Genomic DNA, 27690 nt, shown 5'->3' with positions numbered 1-27690 from the left:
GATGCTGTAGAAATCTGAATAGCATTCAAATGTCCTTATGTCAAAATTCATGAAGTTGAGAAAATAATAATTTAGAATCTGAATAGATTTCATGTGTCGTTTCCTTTTAAAGAATCATTAAGAATGCTATAATGCATGCAAGAAAAATCAAAATCAGACATAACGTGACCCATGATCCACTACCCGGCACTTTCCTTCTGACAAGACATCGAAGTCTCTCTGAGATTCCTATCTTCCCATGAATGACTCTTTGCAAAAACAATGTATCTATGACTTTGACTAATACAATAATTATTGCTTTTTATTTCCCCTAAAGAAGAATGGAAAAAATTCTATCATCACTCTTCCCATAAAATGTTAAGATTTTATAGCATTTGGTGATATCATCTGTCAGTCTTCATTTTATTTCACGCTCAAGTCATATGCTTTTAGTTTAATCCTTGTAATTAAATCATTTATGTCACTCTTCTCTGAGTCCTTTTGTCCTTCTCAAAGAATTGGTGACCAAAAATATATTTAATTCTGAAAGAGGAAAATAGATAGCAGTGTGTATCAACTGTTAAATTGTCACAAAATATAAAGAATTATGAATTACAAAATAAAAAAAAAACAGCCCACAAAACTAAACTTCATAGAAAATGATGAAAAGCTATGTAGAAGCGGTTCCTAGACCCACCGGCATGCAGGGGCTTTCACAGGGCTTGGTGGACCGTGACGTGGGTCACCAGGGTGACCTGCGATACCAATTAGGCAACTCTCACATTGACACAGAAGCAAAGCATCTCATGGTTTCACTGGAATTTTTTAAAAACACCGTAAACACTTATATTTTAGTCTTTGTGATGTTATACATGCTAAGAAGGGAGCAAGATGATAAAATACCCAGTTAGAAGGCAAGCAACCCGGCCTGTATGCCCATCTCTACCTCGAATTTGCTTTTGACACCGAGTAAGTCGATTAAGCATCACCTGTGTCACTTTCCTTTGTTAAAATGATCATAATATTTTGCCTTTTCCTCCCTGTGAAAAATGGATGCAGATTCATGTCCGGTGTTTACGGCAGCCTCCCCGTGGGGTAGCCACAGGTAGGAGGGGTTTCAGTCTCCAGGTAAAGCAATGACTCAACCCTAAGCCTCACTCCTTAAAAATGCTATCAAGTTTGGCCTCAAGTATTTTCTTAATGATGTTTTACAAGAATTAAACATTTATTTGGATGTTTATCTAAAAATGTATCCATAAAAATAAAACTTTCTAAGGCAAACCATGCATTGTATGCTTGGATTGGGAACTGGGAACTGGTTTTTTATTCGCCATTCCCTGAGATGCTTTCCTCTTTGTAAAATGTCCACCTTGTTTTACAGTAAATACAGAGTTCTTTGTAGGGACTAACAGACTGCCTCTCTCTCTGTTGGACTGCCTTTTCCACTGTGATATTTCCACTGAAAGCCATTCTATTTTGACAAGTGTATTATATACAACATGATTCTATAGGCTTTCTTTTCTTGTAAAAGCAGAGTAAAAATGCGATTTTCAGAATTCTTACAAGAAGGTGTAAGCTTATAAAAAAATGTATGGAGATGGCTTGATATTTTGATAGGGGAGCTTTCCAATATTGCAATCACATAAGCATATGGTCATATGCCAGTCACATCAGTGACTTTAAACCGTTTTCTCTATTATACCATCCTTTTCATAGCACAATAAATTCTGAGTATACAGTTTAATTGTCACTTAATATATACACCTTTTAAAAATATCAGTTTGAAGCCTATTAAAAATTATCTTTTTTTTCTTCACAGGTGAGAGTTGCTATGTAGTACTTGATTCATGGGAGAAGTGTTCTGGTGATAACCCCCAAACTAAAATAAATCTAACCTAGGTATAATAAAGTTAGAAGTACACAACTCATTTTTTTCTGGGAATAGACTTATTCACAAAATAACTGCCTATTATTTTATAACACCTTTATAAAATTACCTACTAGTTAACTGTGGAAAAACAAATAATACTAATCACATTTTCCCAGCAGTTTTATCTGCTGAATTTAAGAACAATTTCTTGCTCCATAAACCTTTATTTACAAATTACACATTAATACTCTAGTATCACACAAGCAGACACCAGAGCAGCAAGATATGTTTGCCACAATTTTCATCTTCATTGAAATGAAATAAAAATCTGTTGTGTGGACTCACGTGCAAGCCGGTTATTTTCTGGACCCTATTCCATACTTTCTCCTGATTTGCAGCATGACTGTAAATAAGTTTTAAAACTACTCACTGAACCAAACATTGTTTTGACATGACCTTCTAGAATATAAAGACTGAAAATGTGATAAATGCTATTCTTGGAATAACATGGTAGATTTTATTAGATAAACAGCAATGCTTGCACATGTTACAACCACGACTTTCTGAGAAATTTGTGTATGTCTTTGCTATTTATAAACCAGGATTCAAGAACTTGCTTTTATAACTGCCACTTAGCTTGTACAGAATTTCCAAAATCTAGTTGTCACAAAAAAAAAAGCAGTTATTAAATGAACACATCATTGTGCACTTAAATCTCCTTCGTAGTCGGGGAGGTAAAGGTATCAGAAGAATCTCTATCAGGAATAGGCAGATCTCACCACACACACAAAAAAGTAATTATGTGAGGCGATGGTGGCATTAAACAAACCTTACGGTTACCATTTCACAATTTATACATGTAGCAGATCATCACGCTGCACACCTAACACTTGTTATGTGCCATTTATATTTCAGTAAAGCTGGGGAAAAAAACCCCAGGGAAATATGGTGACTCCTGATGTAACTGGGTGGGGATGGGCAGGAGGAGGGACACCCCCAAAATTACATCCACCCACTCAGGATGTCAACCAATCCCGTAGATAACTAGCTCTTGTTATCAAGCCATGATTTCAAGGTCTTCAAATTTAAGCTTCTGACTTCATTCTTTATCGTCAGCAGCTCTGTTTCCCGTAATTGATGGCTCACCCTGCCCGTGTATACTTCATGCTTGCAATATTTGTGACTTGTTTTGAAGCGCGAAGGTGACAGTGCTTAGTATATCATTATTGGCCTTGAGGATATATTCATACCCAGAGTCGTTCACTCATTCATAATAGTGTGTTTAATGCTGGTGTCATTTTAATTCTATCAGCATGTTAATAAAATCGAGATGACAGCTGCATAACCGTGGCTCTGGGCTCCAATTTCCGCTTCCCAGAATATGCTGTGGGTGGTTCCGAATCAGTCAGTGCCAAATCACCCACCTCCGCCCCTTATCAGCTGGAGAAAATAGTGTGAACGGGGGGCGGGGATCCCTGAGGCTGGAAATGAGGGGCCATTCTGGGAAATGGACGTATTCTTTTCTCCCAGATTCCAGCTGTAGGGGACTTGGAGGTTTCTCTAGTCTAAGGTGCTTGTCTTAGATAATTCAGGGTTGGGTGCAGGGTGACCATTTCAAGAGACTGAAGAATGGAAATTAACCAGCCATGAGAGATTTGGCTGTGGGGAAAGCGAAGCCCTGGTTTTCCTGTCCCCAAACAGAACACCATCATCTGCAAATTATGCAGCCCAGGCGCTGGGCAGGTCTCTGGACTCCAGGCTGTGTGCTTTGCTGTTCGCAGAGCTGTCTAGTGCAGCTGCGGACGGCGTGCCCTGAGGCCCTGACTTTCCAGGATAAGCACTTCCCCTCCTTTGTAAACAATAACACGCACAAAGGGGCCACATGGACCAGTGGCGGCTCTGTCCTTCAGGTCTGCATGCTCACCTCCAGCCTCTTAGTAGTTCTTTGCAATGTTCTTCCTCATCTATCCCCTCAAGCTTCTTTTTCTTCAGCATTTTAGAGATGTCCCTGACTGTGGGTTCCCCACTCTACAGTTTATATCATACAAGTCTGAAACAGAAAAATGAGGCTTGCAACAGCCAGCGGTGTTAAGTCGCCCCAGGAAAGCTAGCAGGCTGCCTCTTAAAGGATGACTTTGTAGGATCAGACACCTGGTTCTGTACCCAAAAGAGATTCATCTCATGGGGGGCTCTAGTGACTTAAGCACAACGCCAGAATTCCAATTCCCTAATTGAAAACAATAAATGGAGTCAGTCCATGTACTGGAATCCCTATGTCAACACAAATAAGTCACTCTCTTCCTACTGGGAGAGCCACACTGACACCCCAGTCACACTCAGAATATTGGCTGATAACCACAGAATCAGAGCAAGGGATTTTAGTTAAAAAAAGCCAGTGGACCTGAAGGGAGGGCAGCCTAATTAATCCACCTCCACCACAGCACTGGTTTCCCAGGGGGATAAGACTCCAGCATCTACTTGCTTAGTCTTCTGTGCCAAATACATCTTGAGGGGTTACCAAAGAACTTCCATTTTTAAGGTCCGTCTATCTGTTCCTCTGTGACTACTGACTACCCGACACCACCCTCCCAAGGCATCTCTCCTTTTTCTATTTGTTTTTAAAAGATATATAGTATATGAATCTGACCACTCCATTTATAAGTAAAAACGAGTCCCTCCTTTTTCTTTTTGTTTTTAAAAGATATATAGTATATGAATCTGACCACTCCATTTATAAGTAAAAACGAGTCCCTCCTTTTTCTTTTTGTTTTTAAAAGATATGTAGTATATGAATCTGACCACTCCATTTATAAGTAAAAACGAGTCCCTCCTTTTTCTTTTTGTTTTTAAAAGATATATAGTATATCAATCTGACCACTCCATTTGTAAGTAAAAATGAGTCCATATTTCTGCTCTGTCCCATTATGTGTGTTACTGTAAAAGTCAGCAAGTAGCTTTCCTCCTTTACTCTCAGGTCACTCGTGGGTGGCAGGAGCACAGACAGAGCTGTTTGGGGCTGTTATCATCCTCTTCTTTCAATCCCACACTTGCATTAATTTCATTCCTCCAATATTATTAATGGCTCTGCCTTAATGTTGACCAGTACCCCTGCTCAGCTTTCAGTGGCTTCCATAAGCAGGTTCCCGCAGCTCATTTGTCTTCCTTTTTCTCCTCATCATGCATCTTCCACTCTATTCAGACTTTCATATTCATTATCTCATGAGTTCCAAGATCATATTCTACTCCCCGCATCTTTACTCAAATCTGCCTCCTTCCATGCAAATCTAGGTCAACTCAATTATCATTTGTTAAGTGACTATGGAGGTGATACAAAAGTGATCAAGTTAAGATTCCTCCTCTTGAAAACCTCACCTTCTGTTGGTAAAAACAAAAGGTTAGAGACAAAATGCATGGGGTAGGGAGCGTGGGAGAGGCAGGTGATTCTGCTCCAGAAATCCGGAGCAGAGCAGCCTTTATACAGAAACTGGCATTTAACTGCAATCGTAAGGGATGAGTCAAAGGGCATCTAGCAGGAAGGAAAGAAAATTCTGGAGGCCTCTAGGGTGATTCCAGCTTTCAATGATCTCTCATTGCTCTGGAAAATTATATTTGCCATCATCACAAATAAATAAATATATATAATATGTGTCATATATACTTCTAACTCTTGGGGTACTAGGATCACAAACTATCATCGAGGAGCTATAGTTTCTTTGGAGAAAAAGAGCAAACTCATATAAAAATGAAATGTATTAGGGGTCAAATACAACAATACATTAAGGGTCAAAATCAAAAGATTTTCATCTTTGCATCAAAGTAGTGCATCACGAGATGGATACATTATGGTCACACATATCAGTTTGGACCCTGAACTGATTCCTGTGGCACCCCCTGCTGACCCATCCCATAGCTGAGAACATGAAGGTGCAGCCACATTTCCACGGACCAGTGTTTCACAAGTGCTGCACGTGACTATCCTAAGACATTTATCTGTGAACGGGAACCGTGGCTTTTGCCTTCTCTGTTTCAGTATAGTGCTAAACATTCAGTACACAAATAATACACGGTACAGTCATTGATCAATCGGCAAACAAACACACCAAGATGGCCCAGAGAAGGTGGTCTAAACTACAGTTCTAGGCTTCCCTGGTGGCGCAGTGGTTGAGAATCTGCCTGCCGGTGCAGGGGACACGGGTTCGAGCCCTGGTCTGGGAAGATCCCACATGCCGTGGAGCAACTGGGCCCGTGAGCCACAATTACTGAGCCTGCGCGTCTGGAGCCTGTGCTCCACAACAAGAGAGGCAGCGGTAGTGAGAGGCCCACGCACTGCGATGAAGAGTGGCCCCCGCTTGCCACAACTAGAGAAAGCCCTAGCACAGAAACGAAGACCCAACACAGCCATAAATAAATAAATAAATAAATTTTTAAAATAAATAAAATAAAATAAAATACAGTTCTTTTATGACACCCCCAAACAGCAAGAATTTTTGTTCAAGCGTGACTGATGTTTTGCTTGCTCCTCTACTTAAATCAGTAAGAGTGACAACCAGAAAGTCCTGTGGGAAACTGTTTCTGAAGAGTGACTATTCTGGGAACATCCCTGTGGAACTCTAAAGGGGTCAATATATTTTTTAAAGAATTCTGAATTCAACAGGCAATTTTTTTTTTAATTTCCAGAACTACTTTTCTGTAAAAATATTTGCTGAAATATTTAGAAGACATAGCAATCCATTGTCAATATGATTTTTCCTGATATTTAAGAGCTTTACAATCACTGGCATAACAAAAAAAAAAGAAAAGAAAAGGCTTATGTTAAATAAGGTGAAACCCTTATTGGCCTGAGACAGCTCTGCAGAATCTTAGTGCTCCATGGAATGCAGCTTGAATAACAGTGATCCAATCTAAGCTTTTAACATTATAGATCAGACATCTGTGCGAGGTACAGAGGGGAATAGAAAATGAACACCCATTGTCCCTGATCTAAAAGAGCTTATGGGTTATGCTTCCACTTGACATAATTGTAGGCTCAGAAGACTATCATCTGTTATGAAAATGGACAAATCTGTAATAAAAAGCAGTGTTTTTCAATGGAGGCAAACTTTTCCAGTTGTATGTTGCTCTAACCTACTACTCAGAAATCAGCAGTTGCTTAATAAATGTTTACTAATATATTTATTCCTACTTGTCCCAAAGATGCCTGGCTTTTCTTCCTTGCCAATGCCTTTACATATATAAATATCAGTCAATAAATATGGAACTCATCAAAGTGGGATCATCTAAAACATTTGAAAATAAGGTCATCAACAGTTCTGGCCCTTGTTTAGAAGACCTGCATTGGCTCCCAGCTATAACACCCCATAGGTAAAAGCCTCAGCAAACCATTTACAGATTTGGAGACTGAGTTTCTAACTTACGAAGAAGAGCAAAAGGAGCTATTTACCGAGACCCAGAATTGCCAAGATGGTAAAATTAGAAGGTATTGGGTAGTATGCTCTAAATATTAAAAGATATACAAATATGATTTGTACTCATTTGAAAAACTTCAAGATGTTTATTAAGCTATATATTTACTCTGTTGACTTTTTCTAATCCACTTGTGTGTAGATTAATTACAGATTTGAAACATTTAAATATGAATGTTTCCTTCAGTAATGCAATTAACAAGCAAGAGGCAATTACAAAAGTCTTCTGAAAATAGTTGAAAGTGCCTTCAAATAGTCTTAACCTTTAATAATTTGCTGAAAACATTTTACAGTCATTCATTATTTCCAAACCATCTTTTAGAGATGAAGATTTGATTCAGGTATTCAACCACATGGTGGGAGTCTGGGATTTCTTAAACTTAATTACCGAGTGTTTAAACCTAAGAATTTAATGTGAAGTCAGTAATATTTTGATTATAGCCATCAGCACCATCAGTGCTATATTACAAATGTCTTTTCCCATCTGGCAGTGTGTTCCAGCTCCAGGACAATCCTGGAAACAAAACTTGTACCTGGGTAGCATCTGTGTTATTGTAGGTGGAGGAAAGAGGAAAAACAGGCAGAAAAGATAGTTACTCCCATCAAATTGATTATACTAAGAGCTAAATAAATGGAAACCGTCACCAACATTTCTTTCTTCTACTTTTAGAAAGTCTGTGCTGCTATGTTAAAAAAATAAAATCCATATAATTGGAAAGTGCCCATAAGCAGATCCACAGCTTCAAGGTTTCTCAAAGTTACTCAGAGAAATGGGAGGAAGAGCAAAGGTCCTCACAGTCTGGAGGGTGCCATGGAGAAACAGTGACAACCGTCACATGCTGACTAGTAGGGGCTGAGAATAGCGCATGGAAGCAACTTTTTTTTTTTTTTTTTAACATCTTTATTGGAGTATAATTGCTTAACAGTGTTGTGTTAGTTTCTGCTGTATAACAAAGTGAGTCAGCTCTACGTATACACATATCCCCATATCTCCTCCCTCTTGCATCTCCCTCCCACCCTCCCTATCCCACCCCTCTAGGTGGTCACAAAGCACGGAGCTGGTCTCCCTGTGCTATGCGGCTGCTTCCCACTAGCTATCTGTTTTCCATTTGGTAGTGTATATATGTCCATGCCACTCTCTCACTTCGTCCCAGCTTACCCTTCCCCCTCCCCATGTCCTCAAGTCCATTCTCTATGTCTGCGTCTTTATTCCCGTCTTGCCCCTAGGTTCTTCAGATCACTTTTTTTTTTTTTAGATTCCATATATATGTGTTAGCATACGGTATTTGTTTTTCTCTTTCTGACTTACTTCACTCTGTATGACAGACTCTAGGTCCATCCACCTCACTACAAATAACTCAATTTTGTTTCTTTTTATGGCTGAGTAATATTCTATTGTATATATGTGGAAGCAACTCTTTTTGACGAGGGAAGGTGGGCATGATACACAGAGGAAGCTACAACCTCTAATTTCAATCCCATCACATGTTTTTAGGGCGTATGGACTTTCTTCACTGCCATTTGGAAAATAAAGGGGATGTAAGAATTCTGGAAACAGTCCTGTAACCCCCATCTCAGTGATAAATAAATAAAGTGACTATAAATTCCAGCAGGCTTGAATTTGCTTCTGGATGTCTTTTGCATAACCATGAGAGGATAGGAATGAGTGCTCATAAATCAAGAATTACTCTCCTTGGAAATCGTCAGAGGGAAAACAGGATGCGGTAACTAGGGTTGAAAAAGTTCTGCAACGTAACGTAGAAGTCTAACATGATACCTTTCCTATAAAGTAGCTGTGAGCTTAGCAACCTCCACACTTGGGCGGCCCTGAGGATGAGGTCGTGAAGATGCACAGAGGAGAGAGGACAGCTCTCGGGCCAAGGTTTTAGCTCTTTGCTTACAAGCCATTGGAAGAAGCACAATTTGTCAGACAGGCCAAAGCAACAAGGGAGGGGGACCCAGGTGTGCATCACAGGAAACTCAGAAAGGCGCCCAGAGCTTTCACATTGTCTTCCTTCTCATGTGCCCATGTTCCTCTAAGGCTGTAAGACCAGTATAAAAACTGGGAAGCGTGTGTTGACACATCCGAGTAATAAATCAAAAACTGATGAGCATTTGATGGAAAACCCGCAGTAGAAGAAAAAAGAGATCATGGCGGTTTACATTTTATCTGTAATCAAAGCAAACTGGTTTGACAAGAGCTCTCTGAAACTTTTTTGAGCATGAAATTCTGAAAAGTAGAACTCTAGAAACAAAAGTTGTAATTATAAATTTATTTTGTAATATAACTGCTAGTAATTTATTTGCACATGATATAATTAGTATGCTTTCAATTCATGGAGTCTTTTAAATGGTTATTTTCATGAAAGTGAAATGTGGGTTTTCTCATCCTGTCCATGGGACTATAATTCTATTTTTGTCAAAAGGATTATAATTCTTCAACTGTAATTTCACCTACCAAGGGGGATTTGAGGCAATTAATCCTCCTTGAAGGCACCTGGGTTAGCTTTATGTCTGGGATAGTTACTATATTTTTCAGGCCTTCATTTGCTTATCTGTCAAATAAAGGAATCAGTCTTGATAATCACTAATAGACTTTCATGCTCAAAAATCCGAAATTTTTAATTTCCTATGTCATGGTATTTGGTATCACAAAGATTTTTAATCATCGGGTTGGTGAAGGATTGGACTGTCTTGTATATTTTAAGCATTTTAGCTAATTTATTACTTAATTTTAATTAATAACCTATACCAAATAACTACATTTTTTACTTTATTTTTCTGGAACTAAAAATGTTGAAAATGACAGTTATCACACGTCCAACTTCTCTTTGTGAAAGAACAATTCCTTCTCCTCCTTTGTTTTACCCTCCTCTGTCTTCTTCATATTCATCTTTTTTTAAAAAAAGGCATTTTCCATATTGATTTATATTAATCATATTAATGGGGGGGCACTAAGAAGACAGCTTAAAACTGTGAGCTACAGACCAAATCCTGGTTCCACTGACTCAGACACCTGGTATCCTGGACACACACTCCAATTACTTGTGTTTAGTTTTCTCAGGAGGAAATGAGTTGTGATAAGAAAGCGCTTACAACATAGGGTACATATACACACACACATCTATATGTGTGCATGTGTGTATCTATATGTATAAATTATTATATTTTACACACATGTAATCTATATTACATAATGTATGGAATCTAATATGTGTATGTATAGATAGATAGATATAATAGAAAAGTATTGATGTGTTGTAGGCATTCAAAGACTATTACTATTAATTATATCATTCATTTTAAATCTTTCACATATTGTCTATGAATTTTTGTCAATGTGCATTAAATCACACAATAATTTTAACCCTAATATCTCTTAAATGTCATGATATTTTCTTTTCAGGTACAGTCACGTTATGAAAATACTAATACTTCTAAATAAATACGTTTCAAACTCTTACTTCTGGTAATGTGTCTAAATTTACTGCCCGCTCAACAGTGCACAGAATTAAACAGCAATCCAAAACACAGGAGGGGGGCCAGGAAAAAAAACTGATATTTAAAATGTATCATATCAGCAAAGTAACAGATGTATCCTGAGAAAATAAAAGTAAAATGAAATGATTAAGTCGTATGGCACTTACTAGTATAGGTGAGCTGAAAACCCTGGCCAGTGTCAGACCCATTGGAGTTGAACTCCAGCCACAGGTGGTTGGAGGTGCTGTTCAGGATCAGCCCCGTCAGCTCATTTTTAGTGAAGGCCCCCAGCGGACGTGATGAACTGTCTTTTCCATCGTAGACCTGAGGAGAATTCACAGCACGAGTCCCCTTATCACTTAATTCTGTTTGTATGTCAGCAATTTTAACAAGAAATCCAAATTTTCAAAGATACGATTTTACACAGTACTTTAAAAAGTGATACAGTTTATAGAAAGATGAGTGGATGGAAGACACTGGCAAACAACTTTTCTTTAAGTTTTATCTTTACCGTTAACATTAAAGACAAAAGATTCCATTTGTGCCCAGATCATTTTATCTGCATCAAGCTGAACATTCTCTCTGTGTTCATTTAAAATGAAATCATCATGTATTTGCATTTCCAGGTTGCATGGTCCACCATTTTTCCTTCCCTCACAATCCACTTACAAAGGTTGGAAGGATGTGTCATAGTTCAGTGTGAATGTCTCCTCCTCCATCCAAATGTGTTACAAGTCGAGGTGCTGAAATCTTGTCACATTTTGTAGCCCCTGAGCCTGTGGTGACTTTAGTTTTGAATTTGTTATAGCAAAGGAATCCTGTCATGTCCGATATCAGAGAGAAAGGTCATCTTGCTCTGAAGCATTCTGTGACTGACTCCATTTTCCCAGGTGGCTGTACAGCCTGGGTGGATACCCCGAACATTTGGAAGGCAAGTGGACCGGGCTTGGTTCTGAGCGGACATCACGGGTAAGGGACAGGAAGTGATGACTTCCCAGGTCCCACACTGCGAGTGCAGGGTTGCCAATCACATTTCCCCAGTGGAGACTGCGTCGGACAGTTTTAAGGCGTGGGCACTGGGGGGCGTCCCACAGTACACGTTCCTAATGCCAGAACAAACAGCGTTCACATTCTAGGAGAAGTTAGTTTTGAGCCCCTCACACTCCCGCTAAGTAGTCAAGACTATAATGCTTCGTGGGAAAGGTTCATCCATTTGCCTCTTGAAACCATTGCAATGGTTCATGGCAAGGAACTGCTGGTATGGATAAGGGCTTTTTAAAAGAAAGAATGAAAATGTATCACATCATACTGGAGAACATCCAGTTCTTTTTGATAAAAAATATCTTATCTAAATAAAGTACATCAAAGTCCCTGGTAGCCTCCCCCGTATCTGCCTATTTCTCTCACTTCTTTTCCTTCTCACACAGATTAATTCTTACTTTTCTTCTCCTGCTCTTCATACATAATGCATATGTAAACCATGAATGCTGCTTGACAGACTTACAAATTCACATACTCCTAAATGGAGAAAACACATTTAGAAGAATTAATTTTATGGATCATTATTTGATTTCATTTTAATTAAATACGCATATGCTTGAGTAGGAAAATCAAACACCCTACAACTTCTCATGGAAGCTAGCAACAAGCTAGTGTAGGAAAAATCACTGTTTGGCTTAACATAGATTCATTTGATAGTGAGGTTTCTGGAACCCAGATTATAAAGAGCTTTTTTTTTTTTTTTTTTAATTTTTATTTTTAGCTGTGTTGGGTCTTCGTTTCTGTGCGAGGGCTTTCTCTAGTTCCGGCGAGCGGGGGCCACTCTTCATCGCGGTGAGCGGGCCTCTCACTATCGAGGCCTCTCTTTGTTGCGGAGCACAGGCTCCAGACGCGCAGGCTCAGTAGTTGTGGCTCGTTGTGGCTCACGGGCCCAGGTGCTCTGCGGCATGTGGGTGGGATCTTCCCAGACCAGGGCTCGAACCCGTGTCCACTGCATTGGCAGGCAGATTCTCAACCACTGTGCCACCAGGGAAGCCCTATAAAGAGCTTTAAAATCCAGAGCATGCTGGCTCAAAAATAAAGTGTCCAGGCCTCTCCAGCAAGGTCTTAGGTTACTCCACATGTCATGTAATTCTCTGTGATTCATAGAAATCCATGGAGATGAGGGGGCATTAAAGGAAATAAACACACACTTAGGCTCGGTCCTCAAAGCTCTGAAGCATCTTCCACTGTCACCTCCACTGGTCTTAGCTTGTCTGAGTGCTTCTCCGAGATTTAATAGCTTACATGGACAGCGTCTAGCTCCAGGATCCTCATGGCTAAACCACTAAAAATGAACCACTGCCACACTGAATTATTAAGCATCCCTGGAAGAGTAATTCTGTCTTATTTATCTGCATCACCAGCACTTAGCACTGGGCTTGACAGTAGAAATCTCTGAACGAAAAAGTAACTGACTCGCGGGGATATTATGTTGTCAACTCTCGCAAGGTGAAAATCTGGATTCATGCTTCTCATGTATCACAAATGACAACCCAGATAGTATTGGAAGGCAAAAGACTTAATGGTTACTTCCAATTAAATTAGTAACAAGCGATTTTAGTTCAGCACAAAACCTCCTAGTTGTATATCCTCATCTACAAGCAGCTGGGATCAAAATGTCCCTTTCAGTCATTAGGAAAAGGTTCCTTGGGTCATATGTTAATACAAGGCTATAACTATTTGCACTACAGACCCTCCCTTGGAGCCTGGCACATAATAAATGCCATATGCTCCGAGTGGACTAGCCAAGGGAGCAGATAAGCACAGATTAGAAAACATCACAAGGAATCCTGGAATGACAACGCTGAAAGGACTGGGGAAATCATCCCCACTTTTGCAGGAGCTATACCCGAGGGCTCTGTTTCCAGAGCTAACCTCGCTTTCCATTACGTATCCCTATCATGACACTCTCCTTAGAGCTGTATTTCTCTTACACGGTGTTTCCATATGAAACAAGAAAGCATCACGTTTATGCGGGGGAGGGTGTGTACATAAACTCTGCTCTTTGTTAATGGATCATACTACGTGTGCGGGGCGACGTAAGCAGCATTTATGCTCAAAATTCAAGGTAGTCCCACTTGAGATGTTTTTAACTTTTTGATATTTATTAGCATATTCAATAAAAGGTATGTCTGCACAGTATCAAGGTTTTTCAGATGATTGACAGTTTCTCTGCAGTTAAAGGTGGTAAGCAAGATTTTTTTTGATTTTTTGTTATAATCAACAAGTTTAAACAGCACGCAATCACAAATGAAAATGATGTGCTTCCTTCCATTCCAGTAATATGTATCAGTGTATATTTAATCCAGTGTCTCTAATCACTCTCCTGCACCAAAGTATGGTTAATTGTTCCTTAAAAGTTTGCCTTAAAGGCTTACTGACGTCTACATTTGAGGTTATCAAAGAATTCAGAAAACAGTTCTTTGATGCAAATTTAACTCTTCTCAGATCCGTGAGGATGTACTAGTTTCATACCTGAAAATCACTCCTTAATTACAGCGACTCATACTGCCAGCATGAGCTTTCGAAAGACTATTACAATGAAAGAACAACTAGAATAAAACCTCTCTCCTAAATTATGACCTTGAAGCACAGTCAAAGGTGGACTTGGAGGAAGTGATGAGCACTTGAGTCTGGAAGCTTCTGTTGACCTGTGCACATAACGGAACCTACCAGCGACCCCACTTTACCCACTGTGCAAACAGAGGACACACCTGGAGGGCACTAAGTTTCCCCTCTTAGCAGGCTCTTGGCATAGCTTCTTAATGCTCACAGCTTCAAGTGAGTCAAATCTACTGCGTCTGAGATGAAGCATTGTCTGTGTCCATGTAGAGGCGCATATGACTGAAAAACCCTAGCACTTTAGAAAGGGGATGAGACGTGTCCCTCTCTTGCCATAAACAAGCCGTGTGGCCTGGACAAGTCGCTTACTTCCCAGTGGAACAAGCAGGTGGACGGGCTGGACGACGGCCAGTGTTGGCCTTTGATGCTCAGAGCCACTCTCTTTCAAGGCCCTGAGGCTCGGGCTACAAGTGCCAACTGCTCAGCCCCTAGAGCCAGGGAGGTCCCCAGGTTCCTGAAATAGTCACAGGAGAGGTGGAAACTATTTCAGAAGTCTTAGAAGTTTGGGGGCATTTGCAGTTGGAGCTCAAGGTAAGACCTGGGTGCTCCCTTAATCCGTCCCCCTGCCTGTTTCCCTGGAGTCCCTCTGGAATGTGAGTGGTGTGCTCCACCTGGAGCAGTTCCCCGAGGCTCTGATGCTTTGAGTCATCTACTGCACTGACCCTTGATGCTGGTCCCACGCCTAGCACACCTCGGAGTCCTGTGAACACAGCTCAGACTGGCTGAGTGAGATTCTGCCTCATCCTGGCTTGGCTTCTCCACATCAACCCTGCTTTGTGGTCCAGCAACAGTGGCAGGGCTTGCTTCTACTCTCACATCAAAATCCTTCTAGCTCTGAAGGATGCTCTGTCATGATCACATTTACAAATCAAGAGCGACTGTAGAAAGGGTTGGTCTGGGGATCCTGTAAGTTTTTTTTACAATTTTTAGCATGTGCTAGGAACAGTGCTAGAAATATGTATCTATATTATTTAATCCTCAAAACATCACAAAAAGGTAGGTACCATTGCATGTTTTTACAAATAAGAAAAATAAGGCTTAAAAATGTTAAATATACCCTTAAATACACAACTAATAAATTTTAGATCCAGGATTATAGACTTAGGTAAAGTCCACATACACATGATACTATAGGCCACCTTCTCAAACCAGCTGGATAAACCAATTGGGAAAATATGTGTATATATGAAGATACATTAATATATGTATATATCTACGTATATAGATGGATCAACATTATATTTATTCCTTGAGAAGGAAAGATGGAGTCCTATTAAAACAGATTTTTTTTACCTTTAGAATATCTCCTTCAAACAGCTGGAAGCTTCGTGCTCTGAGATGGATCCCCTTGCCAGCTTCTGTTTCAATTTTATAGATACACTCATGGTTATTATCATAATTTGATGGGAAATTTGGAGACAGTAATGTTCCTTCATTTCCTTTGACACTTGCTCCACATTCAGCTAAAATAAATAGGACAGTAAAAAAAGAAAGAGGATTCAAAAGTGGAATTACTGATTTTAATAAATAAAAACTTTTAAATCATGACAGCCCTCTTTTCTCTCAATGTATATCTGCTAGCACCATATTGTTTTTATAGATTAGTGACTTCTTTCTACTGTTTTATCAACTGGACAGGAAAGATACCCCCATTCATCCCATTTTCAAGATTTTCTTATTTCTTTTAATAGAATGCATCTTACTCCTAACTTACAAAGAATTCTAGAATAAAACAGGTATGCCCGAGCACTCTGGCTGTATCACCGGCAGTCACCTCTCTGCCCCATCTCTGCTTCATGAAGCATCCCCGCCAATTCCAATGTGCTGACTCGACAGTTATGTCCACGCAGTTTTCCCACGTTGGTATTCTGTGGCCTCAACCTGGATGCATTTAAAGGGGAGTCTAACCGTGGACCAAACCACTGAGTCCCCCGCTACTGTCTCACAGCACTGAGCCCACCCGCCTGTCCTGGGACAGAAGCCCTTTCGGCGGCAGAAAATACGTTCTTCTCCCCTTGATGAAAGAGGGCAATTCACCTCTACACCCAAATTTGCATAAAGAACTTTAATCAGAGTAAAAATGAAAATAAATATAGCTCTCCACTTTCTGCCAACTTGGAGAAAGTCACCTAAACTCTCAGCACCTGTTTCCTCACCTATGAAAGTGAGAGAGTTAGGCTAACTCCTAAAATTCTATTCGTCCAAAACAATCATAAAATAATAAAATTGCTGTGTGTGTGTGTGTGTGTGTGTGTGTTTGCTTATGTATGATGTGTGTGCATCTGTGTGTGCATGTGCATCTCTGTGTGTATGTCTGTGTCTGTGTGACAAGAGTGCTCCATGCGATTCTGCACGAAATAATTTATTGGCCACACTATGTGAAAAGCACAGTGATTTTTAAAATTTCAACAAAGTAAGTCTGAGTGTGAAGAATAACGATCAACTTGTAAACTGAAAATCAGTAAAATGCCTACATGTAACGAGGGTGAGAGAGAGGGGGACAGGGTTCAGTTTAAGGGGGCTGCTTGAGGTATCACTCAACTTTGGCAGATGTCCCGTGTGTGCCCATTTTCATAATTCCAAGTCTCTGACATCCCCATCTTCTCTTGACAATCACTGAAATCAGCTGCACCACGAGCCTTCCTTGGCCTGACTGATGGAAGGAATAAGCTGGAGATTCAGGATCAGCCCATGATGACTTGTGCCCTTGAATCTCATGATGTCCCCACGTAGAAGGGTCGGGGAGAAAATCAGGGAGAGAAACACAGGAGAACTTGGCTCACCTGCCCCCAATCTTTCCCTCCATAAGGACCTGAAGGAGGGTTTTATGGGAAACAGTGTTGAGAAAGAAGCACAGGGAAGTGGTGACCCCAAAACATGGCAATGGGATTTTATAATTATAATTTTAAAATTATAGCTATAGTTACTATTATTATATATTCATATATTTGTGTAATTTTAGTACTTTTTAAGAAACATTTTTAAGGTGAGAAAGGCGAGTGGTGTGCCTCTCAGGCTGCGTTTGGACTTTCATTTTTGCTCAGGCTGGGACGTGGATGTCCTTTCATGTCAAGAATCTGGTGATTCTCAGCAATTCTGAGACTGACGACGTATGGCTTCATCTCTTAAATTCAACAAGCATTTTGGGCAAGTAATCTCCTTGAGAGATGGTAATCATTCATGGGCTTTGTTGCATATTCTTTTACTATTTTTCTTTCCTGAAGAAATGGTGATTTTAACATAAAAGCCAAAATAAGTGAAAAGAACACTGAAACAGCAAAGCAGAAGGTCCCCCTTTGGCTGCTCTGTGGATGAAACAGCAAGGGGTTCAAACTCGTTAAAGATACTGGACGTAAAGAGAATAAAAGAAGAAACTCACAGCGTTCTGATAACCAGAATATGGAACCCGTCACAAGCACTAGGAAGTTTTATTTAGAATTGAACTGGACAGTGACCAATAAAGGAAATCATTCAAAAATCAAATTTACGTCCTTTTATTACTTTGTAAGTTTGAAAAAACATCTCTTGCAATTGAAGACGTAATAAATACTGATAGAGTGGCACCTAGACCATTTTTAGTCTAAGGGGTGCTTTGGAAGGGATACTTCTTATGGCTACTGTAACTGGTTGTGTGGGTTTGGGTTTACCGCATATATGACTGCATCAGGCCCATCGTGCACTGCGTTCACTGGACATCCACTGTGAAGTGTGGGCAGCCTTGCGTCAAACATCCTTTGAGGTGGGCAGGAGGTAAAAGGGATAATGAGGGCCCTGGGCCCCCCTCTGGCCATCAGGAGATGCGTGGTCTTCTTCCTTGACTGAATGAGGTCAAGAGGCTGGAGGGAGGGTTGAAGGACACCCGGGGGAATTAGCTCAACACAGTGCTGAGTCCACACACCTTGAACCCAAAATGTGGCATGAGAGAGCTTTGCCACTCTGGGGTAACTGTGAAAACTGCCTGCAAGAAGTCCCTGTATGTCTTCAGGGGGCTGTCCCATGAGGAGGGCAAAGACAAGGAGACCCACTCCAATCGGCTCCAGCCCTGCGATCCTGGGAAGGACGTGCTTTTCCCTCCCTGAGGCAGGGGAGCCTACATATCTCTCTGTTGTCTGGAGGCTCTGCTCCTACGTCCAGCAGGTGTGTTCTCTTGCTCTCCTTATGGTTGGAATTCCTTTCTTTGGGTCTTCACACCACTTTGTTTCTATTCCCTTCTCCTTGACAGACTTGCCACACAGAGAATTTTCCAGGCTCAGGAGTGTCCTTTTTTAAACGTAGACTTAGTCTATCACAATAAGGCTGATGTGTAAATGGTATACGTCGCACACTTTTCTAAGTTCTTCAGTTACATTAAATCACTTAACCCTCACAATAACCTTATGTGATGAGGTAATAAACCCCGTTTTACAGATAAGGAAACTGAAGCACAGACTAGCTCAAAAGTAGTTTTTCCCAAGGTCACACCACTAGTACAGACGCATTATTGATTTGATATAACCTCTAAGTGCTTAGCTTAGGAAAAGAATTGTGGACTTCTAAAAAATCCTAATTAATGATGAATATACTTTATAATTAAAAGTTCATAATATTATTCATAATTATCGGTAATGAAACTAGCAGAGCAAAATTCTGTTGAAGAAGAGAGTATACTTTTAAGGATTTTATCCAGATAGGATAAAAGTTAAGGTACCAATTAACTGAGGTTATATTTGCTTTCACGTTAGCATTTAGGACATTAATCATTTATTTCTCATAATACAACAAAAAGGCAGGACTAGAAAGAAGGCTTTAGCATTTGGATAGCCGGGGAGAAAAAATTTATCAAATCTCAAGATGTAATTTTACATGGCTTTTTGTGAAGATTTGGATTCTGTGATTTTTTTCTAAAGCAAATATATAATAAGAGATGCTAATTAAGTGCAAGTCTACACTACATAGAAATGATGAGTGTGGGAGATTAACTGGCCAGTTGTAACTGGTAATTCTTTGCAGAGAAGCAATGCCGTTGCTTTAACTTGTAGAAAGATGGGGAAAAAGTGACCAGCCACCTCACCCACACATCTCTGTCTCACTTTATACTCACCTCTTGAATACAAAATCTCCACTAGCGTCAGAGCAACTATTTCTCATAACCTGAGATGCAAGTAAAGTTTCTAAGTGAATAAGCAATAACAATTAATTTACTCATGATACATCTGTGAGTGAACCTAAACATACATGGCACGTGCACTTAAAAGTGGAAGGTCAGAATTCATTATTCCAGAGTATACAGTACAGGACTTAAAAGACAGTCTTTATTCAAATTTTTCTCCAAGAATATGAAATTGCTTGTAGAGTATACAAACTTGGCACATCAATTTTAAAAGTCTATTTTACTACAGTGTTTTATTTAATATAGCCATATAATATGATTACTATTTGATTTATATCTGTATCGCTTTATATTCTTCAAAGATTTTCATGCAGGTCATCTTTCCTCGGTTTTAGGCAATTATTTGTGTTTGACACTATTCTGATGAACATGGGTGGCTGTTGCTGGAGTTGTTTTCTGATTTTATGTGAAGACCACTAAGAAAATATGACCTTTTACAGGCTGAACGTGATCAGCCATTTGGTCTTGAGGGTCTTGGTTCATTCTGACTTGGTTCCATAGCAGGCTGGAAACATCAAAGGTCTGGTGAGAAATGCGGGTCGGGGACCTGGAGCTACAGCACATGGCGAAGTCTCAGGTGTGAGACACGTGGGTGTTCAGGTGGCCTTACGGACGTGACAAAGCAGGGGAACATTTGAGAGGACTTCGGGGATCTGGCTGTAAAGAGAGACTGGACCAGACGGCAGTGGGTGTATGGGTGTCACTGAACCAGGGTCCCTGGAGAGTTTGGAGCACAAGGTGTCCTGATAAACATCTGTTTGGAAAAGAGGAGATGCACTAAAAGAAAACAGTGAATCCTAAACACTCTAAAGGAAAATGCAAAGAGTGTTGTAGTGCGAAAACGGACATGCCAACAAATTCTAGAATTCCCAGTCCAGAGGAACACACTGGAAGATCAAATAAGTAATTGTAGAGCCTATAAAATGTACTAACACTTTGCCCAGCTGGGTACAGCCATCTGTTTTTCTTTTGGTCTATTTGTCACTTGCACAGAGTGCATTTTTATAACTATTATATCATTAAATAAATACAACATTTCCATGAGGTCAGTATCAACACTAAATCCATTTTACAGATGAGGAAACTGAGACAGTGCTAGGTTAATAATTAACTTGCTCAAGATCACATGGAGGGGGGCGTTGGTGGAGCTGTGATCTGAACTCCAGCTGGTCTGGTAATAACCACATTATGTTTGTCAAAATACAACAGTGATAATTAATTACATTTATAGATGTTAAGTAACCCACGAGGAACACGTATGAATGTATGACTCCAAAAGAGTAGGAACACGAGGCTGTTGTGGGAAACACACCTTCCGAACGTCTTAATTGAATGTCTCACAAAATGTCCTGCCAAGGAACAGGAATGCCTGCATTGGCATCCTGTTCCTGAGGCAGGCCAATGACTTAAATTTATTTCGAATTAAATCAACTAGTGCACAAAGACGAATGCAACACATTTCCAACTGCAAGAATAGAAACGTGTCAAGAAGACTGAGGAAGGTGCGCTAAAGCCTGAGATGCTGTCCCACAGGAGATAACTGAGTGAAATACAACAAACGGTAAAAAGCAGGTGCTCAGAAAATGTAAGTCATCAGAATTTCAGAAATTCTTTGACTTGATTTCAGATATCCATTGCAAATCTCCATTCCTAGAGCAATTAAATGGATCAATTTTCAGTTCTTCCCATAATCCATTTAAAGTGATTTTAAGATGAATGAATATAATTTCCCTTAAAATGAATCATTTGCTCTTTTTTATAAAGAACCTCCTGAAACTGTAATTAAAACTGAATTGTCATTGAGAGTTTTGTAATGGAACTAAACTTATTAAAATTAAACGAACAAAACAGAAAGGAGTCAATTGATTTTTCAGTTAATTCTTCTGTACAAAAGCATCAACCCATGAGGTGGTCTTAGCAGCTCTGGGTGATGTAACAGAACACAGACAAGAGGCTTAAAGAATAACATTTATTTCTCACAGCTCTGGAAGCTGAAAGTCCACATCCATAGCACTAACCACATTATTTGTAAGCAATAATAAATATTCAATATCAATAAATATTTTATGGCGGATATTAATTTACTATTTGATAGTAACACAGTAGATGAAAATCTATACTCTCTCAATCTGCCTACTTATCATGCTAATCTGAGTTCCAACTCTGTTGCTGAAGAACTTACCCCCCTAAATACTACCGAGGCTTTGCAATGCCCCTCTTCTCACAGGGCCGCTTCTCAGCCCAGGTGTTCACTAGAACTTCTATTTATCACCAGATGTTTATTAGAAAAAGGTAAAGTAGCATTCTCATAATCCACTTGGCACTCCTCCAGGGTCACCTGTGATCTTTGGATTGGATTTGCAACTTTTGTCTAGGGATAGATTATTCTTATTTCTATGATTTTACAGGAAGAAAGACAGACACAGTGTGCTAATGAATCAAACTTTGAGATCAAGATAGGAGCTTCCAAGAGAAATAATGTTTGTTTGACAAACATGTATTGAATAAGGCACAGAGCTGGATTTAGGGCTAAGGCAGCCTCCACTGTAAGGAAAGGTCAGCCTAATGGGAGAGACAGAAATAGGAAGACAAGTTCACTGGAGTACAGTGGTTATCCTCGAGGGTCCCTCTCCAGCTGGTGGGTAAGGGGGTAGAAAGAGCTTACATGGGAGGTGAGTTCCAAAATGAGGAAGTCAGCCTGGCAGAAAAGGGGGTGCACGTTGCACATGAGGGAGCAGTGTAGGGAGAGGCTTGAGCATAAGAGAGAACCAGGGCAATTTCAGGTCCTGTGCAGCCTTGGTGTGTGCGAGCCCAAGTACGTGAGTGAGCTGGGCAAGACGTCGGAGAGTCTGGCCAGTGAATAAGGGGCCTGCGTCCCCGGCGAGTGGAGGGTTTGTTCTGCACATTATGGGAGCTGATTCATGGGTTCTGTTAAGGGGGATGGATTTGTGAAGTTCTGAATTCGGACAGATCACTCTGGGGGCTGCGGCAACAGTGGTTGGGGGCTGTCCTGGAGGTGGGGAGCACCTTCAGGATGTGAAGCTGAGAGCCTTCTCAAGGCTGGGCAGAGAGGATGGGCGGGGAGCCTCCCTGGAGAGCTGGGGAGAGGCAGAATCTTCAGAACTAGCAACTAATTCGACGTGGAGAATGAGAGAAAGGGAGAAATGAGAACTCCCAGGTGCCACGTGGGTCACCTGGTGGATTTTAGTGCCTTACTAACATGTTTATTTAAAGGTCTCTTGTGGCCAGATGGGCTGGAAGGAAAGTCAGGAAGCAGTAGGTAAAATACAAGAGGTGAAATACAGAACGGCCCCGCCAGGCCATTCTCTCAGTGCAGTGCAGGGCTGAAAGGCCTGGTTTTAGGTGCTCTGTGTTGGAATCTTGCTGGCTGTGTGCCGGTGGGCAAAGGCCTTAAGTTCTTTGTGCCTCAGTGTTCCCATCTGTAGAATGGAACTGACAATAACAGTGCTTACTTCATAGAGGTGTCTGGGGGATTAAATAAGATAACTTATGGAGAGAGCTCAGAGCAGTGCTGGTCTAGAATCAGTGCTCAATAAACATTAACTATTATTTCAACCCCAGTTACTCCTCATTTTATACTTTAGGCAACAGTGTAAAACCCCAAATAACAAGACTAAGAGTGTAAAGATAATGAATCTAGATAAAATAACAGAATAATGCAAACGGAATATTATAATCGATAGACAATGTTACATACGTGGATTAAGGCTTTGACTTCATTGAGTTGGGAGTGTTTTCCCCCAGATTTTAAACTATCTTGCTCAGTAATTTCCAATTTGGGGCATATGGATTCTAGGCAACTCTGGGAACATCTAGGATCATCTAGAAAATATTGTACCTTTTTTTCTTGAGATAGTGTTCAAAATTGGCATCCAAATCTCAAATAAAAATCATAACTTAAAAAAAAAATAAAGTGAGAACTACTGTTTTAGGAGAAAGCCACATCATAGAAAGATCAGATATGTGCCCTGGCAAGAGATAAAGATGATTTGATTCATATTCACTTGTCTAATTTTTTTATAATGAAGTCCTCACTATCCTACTATCTATGGCATACTGGAACACAAAAAGACAGTATATTAACTTTTGAACCACATAATATTCCTAAATAATTGAAGAGATTCTGTGCATTGGAAAAATCTGGTTTACTAAGTTAACAACTTAGCATTTTTATGGGTTATGAAATCTTATTTTCACAACTTCCCCACCTGCCTCTAGTTTATCAGCTGGTAAGATCACAGGTGCCTCAAGGACTCAGAAGGCTCACAATTAAGGGGGTCCATGGTTCATCACTAGACAAATGTCATAATGCTACATTAGCCAGTTTCTGTGACTTTAAAGGACAGCTTGTACGCCCTTTACATGCTGAGCAACGTGGCCAAGTGGCAGGTAGCAGATATTGCCTCTGGGGCTGATGACCAGACCCTCTAGACCTGTAGCCAAGATTCCATAGTTAAACTGAGCCACCACAATTCTCTGAGGAACTCCCTACAGCAGCACAGGTTCAGATTAACAATAAATACACCCCATTGAATAGGCATCTTAATTCCGTCTTAGCACAGTGCCTAGTTTCAAGTACCTAAATAAAGATTCCTATTACTCTCTGGAATGACCTCTTGAAATCTTCAAGAACACTGTGAAAAAGCTAATTCAGTGTTAAAATGTCTACAACCCCCACTTTGCGAGAGTATGCACGATCATCTAATCAGAGTTAAAGTGTAAAAAAACAACAAAACGAGTATTTTAAATTGTCCGCATCATTATACCAGGTGATACCACTGCTCTTAAGCAACAGAATTGTCAAAGGTTGTGTTAATACAGCATGGCTTCTAGCTTTTATTTTGTCTTTTGTCCCAGGTATATAGTGTGTGTGTGTGTGTGTGTGTGTGTGTATATATATATTTTTTTTTCTCCTCCATAAATATGCTTGACACATGCTTTAGTTTCACTCCTCTTCAGTCAGGACGTCTTAGGGCTGAAAGGGGCTGGCTTTACCGATGAGGTAACCACAGCCCAGAGAGGCCCCCTCCTCCACCTCCCCGGGGAGCGGAGCGCCCGACCAGTGCCGGCCTCCTGCCCTCCCATGCCTGGTGGGGCCCTGCACGCTGACCGCACCGCGCCCTGCCCCCCGGGTGAATGAAATGAAAGCACGTGACCACCTACCCACACACCTTGGCAGAGATGCGCTCCATACACGACGGCCCCCGCCCAGGCACGTGAGCTTGGTTGCGCCTTCTAAGCGATAACCTGGGAAGCACGAAAACGTCAGAGAGTCTCCAACTCCGAAGTGAAAACCGATTCTCCTGCTGAAAGCAGGGACGCCAGGATCGTCACAAGGCTCGAGGTCATATTCTGAGACATGAAGAGACAGAGTACACTTGTGGGAACCCAGGTAAATACTCAAAAATTATTTCGCAAGAATAAAAAGGTGCTATTACTTAAAAAATAAACATATATATATATATATATATATATTTTTTTTTTTTATTCCCCCAGGCTCTGCTGTAACTGTCATATGGATTGTCTTCCTTTGTACTACGAGTTTTCTCATGACAAATGGAATACAGTATTTTTAAAATAAATGTAGAACATTATAATAACATGACCCACTCAAAACTGTCCCTTTAACGGTAGGAAGTTATTTTAGTGATGCGCGCAATTGCTAAAATCAGTCACTGTCCTCTTACAGGTGTTTTGGATAAACAAGACCCAATGCAGAACAAACTAAAAGCAGTATCACAGGGTTTCTTCACAGGGTGGAAAGCTTACCATAACCAATTTCACCCCTAAAATACACCTCAGTATGGAATAGCAAAACCTTTTCCTGTCTATTTTTCAATTTATAAACCATGTTTTATTGACACGTAATGAAAAATTTCTGGATCCTGCTAGAAATTTCTGTAAACTACCCAGGAAGGAAGTGCTAAATTTAGTTAAAAAGAAAAAAAAAGAATAATGTCTGGTGTACTGCTGCATTTGGGGATTAAATGTCCAAAATAACAGTACTAATAACAGCATTTTGTATTTGTCTCATTCTTTAGTACCAACTCTTTCAAATCTCTATATGTGGGTACAACTGCACTCTGGTTGTCATGGGTCTCACGGGCCATCATTCAGTGTGTTGTTGATCCTTCTTGCTGTGTTCTCAGCGTGTAATGCCCAGTGTTTAGTCAAACAGGATCAAACAGTGGGCCACCATTAGGGGTTTGAATGGTGGAAAGAGCTTCAAAGAGGTTAAAGTGTCGATTAAAGGATGAGCATTATTGCAGTGAGTGGAAGACAAAAGTTTTTCCTATGGTGGCGGGGAAACTGTCCTAGTCCATCTGAAAAGATATTGCCTTCGCTTTCCGATTTCCAACTACTATCTTTCAAGTTCTGACTCTAAAGTGTGGATTCTGTATTCTCAAGGAACATATTAAATCCAAACCATCATTTCCCCCAATATTTCTCAATTTTAATCCATCTTTTCTATTCCCATCATCCACAAGTTTCATCACTGGCGTCCCAACCCCCTATGAAGAGGAAATCTCTGCTCCAATTTTTCCCTCATCTCACCCAACTTATTGGTCAACATCTGAGCTCCACGCTTTCTACATTGTCTTTATCCTGTTTTTCATTTAGATAAAAAATCTATTCTGGATCCCTAACATATTCAAACTACTCTCACCACTCTGGAGATATACTCATTAATTTGACCTATTTTTAGTATGACCCAGCAAGGAAAAAAAAAAAGGTAATATCATTTAATTCAACTCAACAAATATTTGTCATACCAAAACATAATGGTAGACTTTCTAGGAAGTAGTAAAATAAAGCTGTCACAATCCAGGGAACTTTATCTTCATCTGACAGAAGTCATTCTCCTCCTAATGTACTGTATACTCTCAACTCGAATCACATCTTTGCTGTCATTTCTTTAAAAGCAATTGAAAACTCTTGCCAAATAAGAGAATAGTTTGATATTATTTATGCTAGATCTATTGTATTATAGAGAAAAACACTGTAATTGTATGGTTCTTTGTGTATATTTTTATTTCATATTTCTACTGATGTCCTCTGAAAAATACCTACTGAAATAGGAAGGCTGATCCAACACCGTGAGATTAGAGGTGTGGATTAGTTCCATCCTCCCACACAAGGTCATATAAAGGTCCTCTTGTATCAACTGTCACTTATGGGCTAATACACAGTGTGTATTTGCACAGCATACGTTTCCAGTTAGTCATCCAGCAGAAGAAAAATGTATTGCCCTCAGGATTCCAAGTTCCCTGACTCAAAGATTTTGTTCATAGAACTTACTCTGTTTTTCTTCATCAATTCTCTAGTCTCATTCCCATGAGCACACAAACATGTGTTCCAGGGCCCATTTTAAGAATGCGACACACCAATCCACTGAATAAAAACCACTCTCATGACCTCACAATGACCACAGCCACGGCGCCTGGTTGGGCACCTTCGGCACCAGTTCTTCAGAAGCGTTCCATGTTCTATTTTCACGTTACCTCTTCCCAGTCCCTCTCCACCCACCAGCCAGGCTCCCTTCCAAACCAGAGCCACCGCGACCTCCACTTGTGAGCCCACTCACCAAGCCTTGCTCCTCCTCCTACTTAGACAGTGGAAGCCCTCTTCCTCCTTGAAGGGTTATCCTTTCTCTCCTCCTAGCTCAGGGTCCCACCTTCTCAGTCCATGATTTGAACCCTCCTCATCTTTGCACCAAAATGTCCTGCCCCAGCTTAAACCTAGTACCTTCTTTCTGTGCAGCTACACTCATTTCCCAGCTTACCCAGCCCCACGTCTTTAAATTTTGTCTATTTATTGATGAACTTCAATTTTTTTTTTCCTGATTTGACTCTCTCTGTGAACTCAAGACTCTTGACAACTCCTCCTGGATATATACCTAAAATTTCCCAAAGCAAAATTTTATATTTTTCCTCCCAAACCTGCTTCAGTCCCCGTGTCTGCCACATGAAGCATGGCATCCTCATTCACAGAGACGATGACCTTGACCCCTGTCTGTATTTCAGACACATTCGATCCCAGCTGACCTGGTCCACTTCACTCCAGCA

The 27690-nt window shown here is 40.4% G+C and overlaps 1 protein-coding gene across 1 annotated transcript in view; it reads right to left on the bottom strand.

Moving 5' to 3' along the window:
* Nucleotides 1–27690, bottom strand: part of CSMD1 (CUB and Sushi multiple domains 1) — a 1889718-nt gene that overhangs the window by 279037 nt on the left and 1582991 nt on the right. The window contains exons 22-24 of the mRNA XM_068531988.1: nucleotides 24788–24976; nucleotides 15748–15917; nucleotides 10959–11115 (exon numbers count right to left, since the gene is read on the bottom strand). Coding sequence (XP_068388089.1) covers nucleotides 10959–11115; nucleotides 15748–15917; nucleotides 24788–24976 — 516 coding nt within the window. The remainder of the gene's footprint in view (nucleotides 1–10958; nucleotides 11116–15747; nucleotides 15918–24787; nucleotides 24977–27690) is intronic.

The sequence above is a fragment of the Eschrichtius robustus genome, chromosome 21 (genome assembly GCF_028021215.1).
Source record: "Eschrichtius robustus isolate mEscRob2 chromosome 21, mEscRob2.pri, whole genome shotgun sequence".
In the NCBI taxonomy this organism is placed as follows: Eukaryota; Metazoa; Chordata; class Mammalia; order Artiodactyla; family Eschrichtiidae; genus Eschrichtius; species Eschrichtius robustus.
The sequence above is the reverse complement of the archived record's forward strand: the minus strand, read 5'-3'. Positions and strand labels throughout refer to the sequence as shown.